Genomic DNA, 12,696 nt, shown 5'->3' with positions numbered 1-12,696 from the left:
AATGTACATTTAGATGGCTCCATTAGAGCCAATAATCTTGACCATTCTGTACACAGGCTGCATTTATGCTCTTTGTCATTGCAAATTATTCTTTTTTTCAACTTTGCTTCTCCTCACTGGAAAACTCATAGGAGAAAGAATGGGTCCAGAAAACCCCAGGAAGTTCAGCTCATGGATTTCACAACTATGTTTCTTCTGGGGCAGAGCAGTTTAAGGGCCCACACTCCCAACCCAAAAGATCCTGGGCAGTCACAAGGAAGGGAACTAGGTTTCCCCAAGGCAGAATAGCTCTTTCAGGAACTACTTATTCTCAACCATGCACAAAACCACATCTTTGGGGAATTGCAGTCATGAAATGTAGGTTAATGTTATCGTAGCTATTAGCACCACATTAATGGAGGGGTGATGCCATGCTCAGAAATTACCTGCCACTTGGATGGAACCATGTTCTTCCCCTGGCAATTCTTTCATCCATAAGAGCCTGAGCTATGGAGTCCCAACACTACAAAGTGGAGGAAGAGGAACTTCCATAGATTCAGAAGAAGTAAGGGGGCATACAGCAGAGTCATTGTCCCCACATGAACAACCCACAGATTCAGGCTCTCCTCTCATATTACTGATGAAATGCAACGTCGATGGCATCAAAATTTCAACAGATGCCAGTTTGGAGCTTCATCGAATATTCTTAGCATATGAGGGATAAGTAAGAGGAAAAGCATTTAGTTAGATGAAACAGGAAACAAATGAGTTCAGAGTCACTGTGATGGAGGGTCCCTTTAAATCACAAAACACTTGAAAATTGAGCCAGGACCGTTATCACCTGGATTGCACATAACTGTAATTTGCATGAATATCAGATGGGGGGAAAAATAAGGAACTATCTTGCCTGCTTTATATCACCTGAGCCAACTTAGTTACTGGAATCCAAATGTCTGTTTACTCTGACAAAGACAGATCTTGTGCAACCTTTTCTTTTGTTGATCAAAGCATAGTGGGATTGGAGTGGGGGGGTGGGGGAGGAGAACTGATCTTATAAAAGTTCATGCTGATTGTCTCATGTTTTACTCCAACATTCCAACAAGGTTTATGACTGCAAAATGAAGCTGTTCTCACTAAGCTGCTTGCTGCTTTGCTGTGGTTGCCAAGTCTGGGCAGTGATCAGAGAGCACTACATTGGGATTACAGAGACCATTTGGAATTATGCACCTGGGAATAAAAACATAATATCTGGGCAGCTGTTTTCAGAGGAAGAGTAAGTAACACTCAGTTTGTGCCAATTACATGTAAATGCTCTTGACTTTGCAAGAATGGTTGATGTAGACACTGCTGGTTTAGGTCCTGATCCAAAGCCCAGTGCAGTCAATGAAAAAAATCCCAATTGCTCCGAATGACCTTTGAATCAAACCTTTATTCTGGGTGATTTTCTACAGGGCTTGTAATGGATCTTCTGGTTTTCCTAACGTGTTAAAAATTCATTTGCATCTATGGAAGAAAAGCCTCTCACATAGGCAGAACTCCCACTGGAATATGAGTACGACAGATTAAGGATGGCAGCATCAGGTCCTGAATGTCTAATGATGTTTAATTTTAATCTGTCAATTCATAGATAAGTGGTTGTGTGTTCATATATTTATGGTAGGATTTTTATTTATAAATGGTGACTGTAGGAACTCAGAATTTTACAGCACTGAAATTCTGCTATTTAGCTCTCTCTAGCTCCAGCTCTTTTAAATTAATCCTGTTTGTACTGAGATATGCATGATTGGTTTAATTTCAGATTCTTCACTTCCCAACTCCTGTTTCTTCTGTGGATTTATTTTTAACATTGAGACTGTGCTCTGTCTGCCAGTACAATGGAATCCTAGTCTTAGAAGTATGTGGCATCAGAATGCTGAGACCAGGATCCTTCAAAGTACAAACAGCAGAGGAACTGACTGCAAATCTTGCAGTAAGCTCTGCACAGGCAGGCCCTTGTGTTCCTCTAGAGAGGAGCTTGGTGTAGAAACAAGGTTCTACGCCCAGGGTACGTCTAGACTACAGAGCTTTTCCGGGATATGTCTAGACTACAGAGCTTTTCAAAAAAAAAAAAAAAAAAAATCGGAAAAGCAGACATGTTTTTTTGGCATCCCTGTAAACCTCATTTTATGAGGAAGAAGGAATATTCTGAAAGAGGGGTTTTTCCTGATATTTGGCCCTGTGTAGACGGGCCAAATGTTGGAAAAGCCTCTTTCGGAAGAAAAGTGGGAAAAGATACGTAAATTGCAGTTTGCAATTTGCTTATCTTTTTCTGACTTTTCTTTGTAGTGTAGACACAGCCTCACAGGGCTCTCTGCACGATCAGGGCCTTAGTCTATGCTAGTGAAAAAGATATTAGAGAAAAGCATCTCTGAAGGAGAGGAAATGGAAGTAGGAGTATTGAGAAAAGACATCTGCTGTAAATAGATTTTGCAGACTCTTAAGAAACTGCTATATTTTGCTGGCAACCCTCTGACGTTTGCTGTATGTTTCTTCTGGATCATCTTTAATTCCTATGTTTAATGGCTTCACAGTTTTGCTGGAGGTTCTCTGCTAAGGTCATAAGAGTTTCTACGCTATTCAATTTTAACGTTACATGGCAGTGTAGAAAAACGTGTTTCTCACATGGCACAGACAGGTTGGTGTCCCAATGTTATTCATGAAGAGATGAGTTTGACACCAGTAGCACACAACATGCAATAGTTGTCAAGAGGATTACACACAGATGCGTAAATCAGCCATAATGTGTGAGAATCTGACTCACAGAACTGCATCTGCAACCTAAATTGTCTCTGCCATAAAAGATCATATGAGCTGCAGGTCAGCATCAAACTGCTTCTCTAGTAAAAGCGACAAGGAGTCCTGTAGCACCTTATAGACTAACAGATGTATTGGAGCATAAGCTTTCGTGGGCAAAGACCCACTTCATCAGATGCATGTCAAAGTGGGTCTTTGCCCACAAAAGCTTATGCTCCAATGCATCTGTTAGTCTATAAGGTGCCACAGGACTCCTTGTCACTTTTGCGACAAGCAATTTCAATTGTAAGCTCTATGAGGGAGTGACCATCTTTTTGTTCAGAGCCTAACACAACGGGCAGTACTGCCATACAAATAGTAATTTTAATAATGCAAATGTTTTAGATAGTCAAGCCTGTCTTAATGAGGGAAAGGATATTGTCAGGGCATAGAACTTTTCGCCTATTTCTGCGTGGTATGGAAACTATCACTACTGATCCTGAGACTGTGTCAAAATTGTCTTTTTTACATTTTTCTGTAAACTTGAAACCTCACATTAACTTTATGGAGAACTTTATGAACCTTTCAAATGCAACTGGGCACATATATGGTTTTAGCCTTGAAACTGAGTGCAACTCATCAACTTTGGACAAGTTTTGATTTGGGTTTTTTATTTGAACCAAAATAAATGTCAGGGTATGGAAACATTAGCTAAAGAAAAGGTTAGCACAAGTAGCACAATGCAGCATCAGCACTGGCGAGAAGCCCAAGTCCTCACTTGACTGACCCTGAACTGAGCCATACTGACCCACAAGCATATGGAATGATTTAATTCTTCTAAAATGATAAAGAAAGATAAATCTCAATTTGAAGAGTGATATCTACAGATTCACTGTCAGTCACCCTCTGAGATACTTCACCTTTTCTCTTGTCAGAACAATAGTACTATATGCTGTTCCCTCTATCCCAAGAGAACTTAAGAGTGGAGATGTTTGTACAAATGGAGTTAAAAGAGGGCCAAAGAGGATGTGGAAATGAAGGGAAGGTGGATAATGGTGAGGTAGCATTTGGAAAGGTAGAGAAGGAAACAACAACACTAAATAGTACATAAATAATGTGTGGGTGTTGAGATGGGGATATCTGAAAATAAGTGTTTCGAAGAAAGAAAAATTTTGGAGGAAAAATTAAAAGTGAAACATTTTAAACACGTGATGAATGATGACTGAAAAAAATATGGACAATTAAAAAGAAATTCCTCAAAATGAAAATGAGGGAAACTTTCTTTTTTGGTTTCTGGGGGAAGGGTAAGAATTGTTTTCACTCTAAATCAAGAGTTAAAAATGATTGTTCAGTGATAGTTGGGTTGTTTCTAGTTTCAAAGACAAAAATATCTTGGGCCTAAGGTATGACTTTGTCAGACATAACCCCTGGTATACTACAAATCAGTTTCCTCTTTCCAAGAAAACGTTGGGCATGAAGACAGCAAGCCAACAAACAGCCTGATGGGAAATGGGATGCTAGTAAATGATCTGGCATCTGAAGAGCAAAATGCTGAGCAATGATGTCAGACTGTGTATTTGCATAGATCTTATTGTCTTTGTGACAACATTACAAAGGACCAAATCCAGCCCTCGTATTATCTACTCCCTTCAGTTATATCTGTGATGAATTTGTCCCATCATGGCTTCCATTTCATTTTCAACTGCTCCTAACCTCTCATTCTTTTGCCTGAACCCTCAGGCTATGGGAGAGTGTCTATATGAAACCTACTTATCTATTATGGGTAGAAGGAAAAAAACTACAATGCAGCTATCAACAGGAAGCCTTACAAGTCAATGTTAATTATTTACACAGTCCAGAAGAGTCATAGTATGCTCCCTGATTTAATTTGTGTCTGGCAAAGCTTCCTGAAATCTGTCTTCCAGTTACTGATTTCTTTGCACGGAGTCTGTGCTCTCCAAATTACACAGAGCTCCTTATTAGACCTTTGAAGCTGTGTAGCAAACTGTGCCTACCCAGGGGTCAGTCCTATGCTAAGTATTTTGGATTTTGTACAAGCATTAACTTGCCTCCACAGTATCATGCAAGAAATTGGAAACCAAATTATACATAGGATTAGAAAGCAGAGGAATTTTGAATTTCCGAGTGTCAAACAACATTTTCCTAATTAGGGGCTTGATTTGTCCTAGAACAATCCTTACTCCAGCAGTTATTCCTCTTGAAACAAATGGGGCATTTGATGGGAGCAGTCATTAAATGGACTTGTAAGGGTCACAGGATTTGGCCTAAATATACTAGTTAACCGTATTAGCACCATGTTGGCAACCATATTCAAACATGAGTCGGTGCTAGTATTTTTCCTGGCAATTATAGACAGGGCCTTTTTATGTGCTTGCTTACTCATTCCTCCCTATCACCCCTCGATTTGTACAGGAACACTAATGACTGTTCCCCTTCATCAGGGAGTGAAGGGGAAAATGCACAGTTCATACCATTCCTCACTCTGGCTGGGGAGTGCAGATGAACCTGGACCTGCTTCAACTGGGGCACATGCACCCAGGGCTGGATTAAGACCTTTAGAGGCCCTAAGCACTGAAAAGATTATGGTGCCCCCCCATATGTAATTCAAAATAAAAACAATACTATACCATAAAATCTCTCTTTTTTTGTGTATGCCCCTGCTTTGCTGGTGCCCTAAGCACGTGCTTAGTCTGCCTATTGGGTAATCCAGCCCTGCATGCACCCATCCCCTGACTCTCCCTGCTGGAGCTGCGCTTCTCACCTGGCCTCAAGCTGTTGCGGTGAGAGAGAGCTGGAGTAATCCTCTCTCCCAGGGGCAGCCTGCACAGTGAACCCCTCATCCCCAACCACATCCCAAAGTAATGATTTAAAGAAGCATGCACATTTTTCATTTTATTTTCCAAAAAGCAAGAATTAATTGAGTTGAGGGACCGAGCAGCGCCCAATAAATCTTCTAGTTCAATAAAAGCTATCAAAACTCAAGGTGAATTAGATAAAAGGTTTTGAACTATCTCTAATAAAATGGGGAACCTGCAAAAAGGCATTTGCTTTCTAAAATCCACAGATTCAAAGGGCACAGTGCTGCAGTCCTTGTTCAGTGGTGCCAACAGAAGTGAATTTAAGTGCTAATATCTGAGTCAAGATTTCCTTAAGTATAGTCAGTAATTCCATCCATGAATATCTGTCTCAGGCCAGGGAGATAGTTCTCCCTGACTGACATGGCCTGCATCCAGCCACCTCAATAAAGAAGATCCTTAATGTTCTTTCTACAACTGAGTAATATCTCGTCTCTACTTTGAGAGGCTCTAGCGCCAGCTTTAACCTAATAATGAATTTTAATGAGATGTAAAGAAATTAAGGTTGACGTAATTTGTTATTTTAATAACATTTATGCACTGTCAATATAATTTAGTATTTATAAAGGCATAAAACAAGATGGAGCCAGACTCTTGTATTTATAGTCCTGCATGGGACAAGAAGATGCAGGATCTTTCTCCTTAGCCAAATTTTGCTTCAAGTAAAATAACTCATTTAATTTCAAACATAAATATTTACAGCCGTTCCCTGAGTTGCGAACGGTCGAGTTATGACCGTTTGCATTTACGACCAAAGCTCCCATGAAGCAGTCATAAAGGCAGTCCCCGAGTTACGAACGCGACCCGCGTTTACAAACAGCGTGGTCTTTATGTGTAACTCAATGGGGTCCAAGTTATGAACAGATCGAGTTATGGCCAAGTGTTTGGTCCGTAACTTGTTTGTAACTCGAGGAGAGGGTGTATTTCAGACCTATTCAGACAAAGTTAGAAACTGTCTCTCTCATTTACTTTGTTAATGTGTAGGGTTGCCAAATGGTTTAACCAAAAATACCAAACACTCCCCATCCCTCCCAAAAAAAACCACGAGGGAAAAAATTCTGTTGAGAAAAAAAAAAGGGGGGGGAAACCAAAGCTTTTGAGAAAAAGAAAAAAAAAGGACCCTGAGAGTTATTAAGCAAAACAATCAAACAAACAAACAAAAAACCCAGCATGGCCCTTTTAAGAAATGCTTTTGAAGTTTTTTGGCCCTAACAGGCTGCTGGCGACCATCTGCCAACTTGTCTCCCTGATCCGGGCCAGACAGCTCCCCTGCAGAACCAGGTAAGCACCTGGGATTTTTGCCGCCTGGCCGGAAAAAGATCAGAAAATTTTAGGTGTCCTGTATTTTCTGAATTTTTTTTACCGGACAGGAGGTGAGAATACCCGACTGTTCGGGTCAATACCAGACACTTAGCAACCCTATTCATGTGTGAAAAATTCAGAAAATACCAATTGACACTACCATCCTGCCCTCATGAACAGCAGGTAGAAAAATTTTGGTTTTTTAATATATATTTGTAGCCAATGGGACCCTGATCCGTGACTGGGGCTGCTGATGCTATCCCAATACAAATATAACCAGTCCTGGCATTTTAAAAAGATTCTTTTTCAATAAATGTATTCTGAGAGGGCTCTGTCTGTTTTCTCCACAGACAGGCTAGAGTTTTTCTCCAAAGAGGCCCAGACAGAATAGGAAGCACTTACAAGAAAGCTGTCTACACGCAGTTCACTGATAATTCCTTTAAAAAAACAGTTGAGAAGCCTTCCTGGTTGGGGTTCCTAGGCCCCATTATCAAGGCAGAGGTTGGAGATTCTATTATCATCCACTTGAAAAACTTCGCAACTAGAGCCTATACGCTTCATCCACATGGTGTGACATACACTAAAGAAAATGAAGGTAAGTTTCAGCTGATTCTCTCCCAGATTCAGAGGGGTAACTGTGTTAGTCTGCAACTGAAAACACTTAAAAAATAATAATAGTCTTGCAGCATCTCAGGGTATGTCTACACTACCCCCCTAGTTCGAACGAGGTGTACAGCTAGTTTGGATTAGGAAGCCTAATCCGAACTAGCTAGTTTGTGCCGCGTGTAGCCGCGCGGCACGCAGTCCGAACTAGCCAGCATTTAAAAATGGCGCCGGCCGGCTTTATGCAAATGAAGCCCAGGAAATTCAAATCCCGGGCTTCATTTGCAACTCCGTATGACTACATTACCCCCCCTAGTTCGAACTAGGGGGGTAGTGTAGACATACCCTTAGAGACTACCAAAAAATGTAGATGGCATCATGAGCTTTTGTGGACACAACCCACTTCTTCAGATGAATGGAGCTAAGGGATCCATTAAATCTCTCCCAGATTTCATCCACACTTCAAAACTCCCATTGACTACAGGGGGATGCCTGATAGCAATGAAAACTGCTTAAGTAAAGATTACAAAATTAGGATTTCAGAGGGAACTTAATCAAATGAAGATAGGATTCAGTTAGGGACATTTCTGAGATCACTTGGAAGATTTTCAAAGACCAAAATATGAAATGAATAGGAACCCATTAAGATCTGATTGATCAGCAGAAAGGGTAATGTTGACCAATATTTCAGCAAACAAGGCTATTACTAGCCCTATGTCGCCTCACTTAAGGTAATGTGAAGAAAATTGATCTTAACATGGGAAAAAAAGAGATCATTGCTTAATGATAATACCTCATGCATGGACACTATATGGAAACCCATTTAATTTCAAGTAAAAATACGATGTGATTTTTATTTGTTTGATATGTAAAAATATAATTGAAGATACTCCTATACTCTAAGAAATGTAGTCTCTGAAGTCAATGGTAATACTGAAGTCACTGAGGCTATGTCTACACTATCAGTTTTTGCCCAAAGAGGCAATGCAATGAAGCACTGATTAGCATATTGTCATGCTTCATTTGCATAATCTATTCTTAGCTGTTTTTGTGCAAAAACAAGCAATGTGAACGTTTCCTTTTTGTGCAAAAAGGGTTCCCCCCCTTGCACAAAAACGGCTCAGAATAGATTATTCAAATAAAGCACAACAATATGCTAATCAGTGCTTCATTTGCATTGCCTCTTTGGGCAAAAACTGATAGTGTAGACATAGCTTCAGTGACTTCAAAGGAAGGAGACTTAGGCCTGTCAATGACAAATAGAAAAAGATGTACACACTTGCTCTTTCGAGAATTATTTATTTGGCAGGTTGGGCTATGTTACTGTCACAATTTGTCAACATCCAAACATTACAGATGCACTGTTAACACCTTCTTTTAGCTCATGCACAGTCTTCATTTTACAGAGTCTAAGATACCCAAGAGTCATGGACAGTAGCTTTACCTAAAGTACATACAGTGTTCCCTCTAATGTTTTCCATTCATGTGCAGAATTAATTTTATGATGTGCACCAAGACGTGTGCAGCTGTGCACCACTGGTAGAAACCAGAGTTGGAGCTCTGCTAACCATATAGGTGACATTTGAATCTCTCCTGGGTGGTTGCCCAAGTGCTTAGCTCACAGGGAACACTGCACGCAATCCTGTTTGTAACCTGCCTATCTCATTCCAAACCACGAAGGAGTTGTGTTACCATTGACTGCATTGCATGTCATTGCATTCTCTAGGTGCTTTTTATCCTGACAATACCAAAGGTTTGCAGAAGAAAGATGATGCTGTGATGCCCGGAGAACTGTATTCTTACAAATGGGATGTAACAGAAGATCATGGCCCAGCTGAGGGAGATAGCAATTGTGTGACCAGGGTTTATCACTCACATATAGATGCACCAAAGGATATTGCCTCTGGACTTGTTGGACCTTTGATTACTTGCAGGAAAGGTAAAAGAGATAAAATAACTAAATGGCAAGAAACAAAAGAAGGAAATGTGGGTTCTATTTTCATAAGAGATAGCTATTGTTATGTAATGTTGCTGTATGCTTTCAAACCAGGGGTGGGGAACTTAAGGCCTGGGGGCTAGATGTGGCCCCCAGTTTACCTGGATTTGGCCCCTGAGACTTAGGGCTCTCCTCCCCCCCAGCATTGGGGAGCCCATGCTGGCGCTCCAGCCACCCTCCCGGACTGCCTCTCCGGGGCTGGAACACACCAAATCTACTAGCCTGCTTCCCTCCCAGGCTCTGGTGTGCAAGGGAAATGTAGAGTGTCTTTCTCTCTCTCTTTTGTTGTTGTTGTTTCTTAATTACGTCCAGCCCCTGACTGATTTTTCTGTGGGTCAGTGGCTCCAAACCCAAAAAGGTTCCCACCCCTTTAATCATATATTTCATGTAAGTGATGTATGTCAACCCCAGGCAGCTGCCTTTGAGTAGTAATGTCTGGGTAGTGTGAAATTGTGCACATTTAATATGCACATTGAATTGTGCACGTTGATATAGCATGTGAAGTGCTTTGGAATAAATTGAAATTAAATGCATAATATAAATATAAGCTATCGTAGAAAGTGACGGTTTACACATATAAAATGTAACATGAAACCTAGTCATTATGTATGCTACACGTACATAGTAACACATGTTAGTTACACATATGTTATTATAATTTTTTTTTAAAGCAAAATCTGGTGAATGGTCTTTTTTGTTATATTTGGCCTTAATGAGCAATAACTTTTGTTATCAAAACACTTTTTGTAGTTTCACTCTACATTATCTTCCTCTTAGAAAAATCTAATAACTGACATTATTCCAAAATAACAAAGAGCGTGTCTACACTGCAAGCCATTATTTAGAAATAATGTCAAGCTGGAGGACTTCTTACTCCGATTCCTTTAACCCTCATTGTATGAGAAGTAAGGGAAGTTGAAGGAAGAGTGTTCTTCCTTCAACTTCCTGCTGTGTAGACAGCACCAAAAGCTGAATTAAGCTATTTTGACTTAAGCTATGCAATTGACGTAGCTAAAGTTGAATAGCTTAATTCAGCTTTTGCCCTGCTGTGTAAACATGCCCTAGGAGACAGACATACTAATTCATATTTTAAGGCAACTAATAAATATCTACTTTACCATTATTATAGCTAAGAATCGAAGAAAGATGCATTTCACTAGCCAGTCTATCAAACTGACTATTTTTCAGGTACACTGGATGAGGGAAGAGAGAAACACATGGATGCTGAATTTATCCTTATGTTCTCTGTGATGGATGAAAATCTTAGCTGGTATCTGGATGACAACATCAAGAAATATTGCTCAGAACCTGCCAAAGTTGACAAGGAGAATGAGGACTTCCAAGAGAGCAATAAAATGCATTGTAAGAGATTTTTTTTAAGGAACTGTTCATTGTTGTTGTATCCCATTAACATTCCTAGAAAGGTGAACTATAGCTAGTTTGTTAATGAAGTGCTTTATTCTTTTTAGGTAGTTTTTACACAAGTGTTTTAAATGAATTAGGGCCTGCTTCTGCTCCTATTTATGTCAATGGGAGTTTTGCCACTGACATTAGTGTGATCAGGACAGAGGCAGATTAAGATATAACAGAGACCTGTTCACCAAGAAGATTTGGGGCTCCCCCTCACTCCCTGCTCCTCCCCTTCCCTCAAGGCCCCACCCTCTGGCCTGACCAGAAGCCAGGCAACAGTGAAAGCTGCCCAAGTAGGCTAGGCTATTGTGGGAGCCCTGGACCCTCCACCTGCCATGGGCAGTGTGCCTGGAGGGTAGGAACAAGGGATGGGGGCAGCTCTCAGGTGCTTTGGTCTCCTGTCCAAGACAGGTGCAGGATCCAGGGTGCCCCACAACAGCCTGAGCTCTCTCGGTAGCTCTTGCCACAGCACAGAGCAGTGGTCACCAAACTGTGGGGCACACCCCCATGAGGGAATAGAGGAACATTTGGGGGGACATGACCAGACACGGCTCTACCCCAAGCTCTGCTGTGACCCCACCCCAGGGCTGCCCTCAGCTCCAGCTGTGGCTCTGCTCCTGATCCCATTCCTACCCTGGCCCTGGGATGACCAGAGATCCTATTTTGGCCCCAAATGTCCCAACTCTTTTGGCAAAACTGGGCATTTGTCCCATTTGCTCTGGCCAGCTGATTACCAGTGGGGAGCTCCACACCAGGGAGGGGAGGGGAAAAGGGGCTGAGAGCTGGAGAGGGGAAGGAAGAAGGGTTTGGATGAGCTCCCTGCTGTGTATGGAAGGGCAGGGGGAAGCAGAGAGCAGGGCCTTCCTCATGTGAGAGCTGTGTTGCATGTGGGGAGAGGGCCCTCAGTCAACTGCCATGTTGGGTGGGGTCTTTGTCCAGCACAAGGGGGCAGGAAGAGACTTGGGCTCAGCATGGGGCCTGGGTGAGCAGCTAGTTCTGCCTTGGAGTAAGGGAATTGCTCACCAACCCCAAGCCCACGCTTTTTTGGTGGGGCTGGAGGCAGGGCAAAGAGGGCATCTGCCCCAGTACCCAGTGATTCAAAAGAGCCCAGGGTTTCTTTGACACTGCTACTGTATCAGCAGCAGCAGCTGGGAGCCCCTAGCCCTTTAAATCACCACCAGAGCACAATGTGGCGGTGGGGGCAGCTCTCAGGTCTGGGGCGGCACAACGCAGCCCACTCCTGGCAGTGCTGAGGAATAGCTGCCCCCGGTCCTGCCTCTCCTGCCCAAAGCCCCACCCCTTCTGGGAACGCAGAGCTGCCCCCCATCTTGCAAATGGGACTGGTAAGTCTATTGGCTCCCCTGCCTGAGGAAAAAAAAGAGGAGTGGGGAGGAGGAGAGAGGAGCAGCTGGGGCTGTGGCTAGAGGTCCAGCTCCTGCTGTGGGCCCCCCAGTTGGTTGGTGGCTCTAGATATGGGCCCCTTTGGCCCATACTGTAATCCACCGCTGAACCAGGGTTGGAGCAGTATCTATTAATACTAGAAACAAAAAGTGAAAGTTATCTGGCAGTGCCAGAGGTATGGGAAAACCAAAACCATGTAATTGTGACAAAGGGTCCATACAAGGGATCTAAGTCATGTACAAGGCTGCCCCAATTGCTGTCATCACTTCCTAGGCCACTGCAGGCAGAAATTTGTTTTCTCCAAAACACACTGTGCTGCTGACTGTCACCACAGAAGCGAGCCTTAAATCTGGCTTG

The 12,696-nt window shown here is 42.3% G+C and overlaps 1 protein-coding gene across 2 annotated transcripts in view; it reads left to right on the top strand.

The window, feature by feature from the left end:
• Positions 1-1,056: 1,056 nt before the first annotated feature.
• Positions 1,057-12,696, top strand: part of CP (ceruloplasmin) — a 36,504-nt gene continuing 24,864 nt past the window's right edge. For both annotated transcript variants that reach the window (XM_075937696.1, XM_075937697.1), the window contains exons 1-4: positions 1,057-1,252; positions 7,280-7,524; positions 9,259-9,471; positions 10,717-10,890. In XM_075937696.1, the coding sequence (XP_075793811.1) occupies positions 1,098-1,252; positions 7,280-7,524; positions 9,259-9,471; positions 10,717-10,890 (787 nt within the window). In that variant the 5' untranslated portion in view covers positions 1,057-1,097. The remainder of the gene's footprint in view (positions 1,253-7,279; positions 7,525-9,258; positions 9,472-10,716; positions 10,891-12,696) is intronic.

Source organism: Pelodiscus sinensis, chromosome 10 (assembly GCF_049634645.1).
Source record: "Pelodiscus sinensis isolate JC-2024 chromosome 10, ASM4963464v1, whole genome shotgun sequence".
Lineage (NCBI taxonomy): Eukaryota > Metazoa > Chordata > Testudines > Trionychidae > Pelodiscus > Pelodiscus sinensis.
Note: the sequence above shows the minus strand (reverse complement) of the source record. Positions and strands in the feature narration are given on the sequence as shown.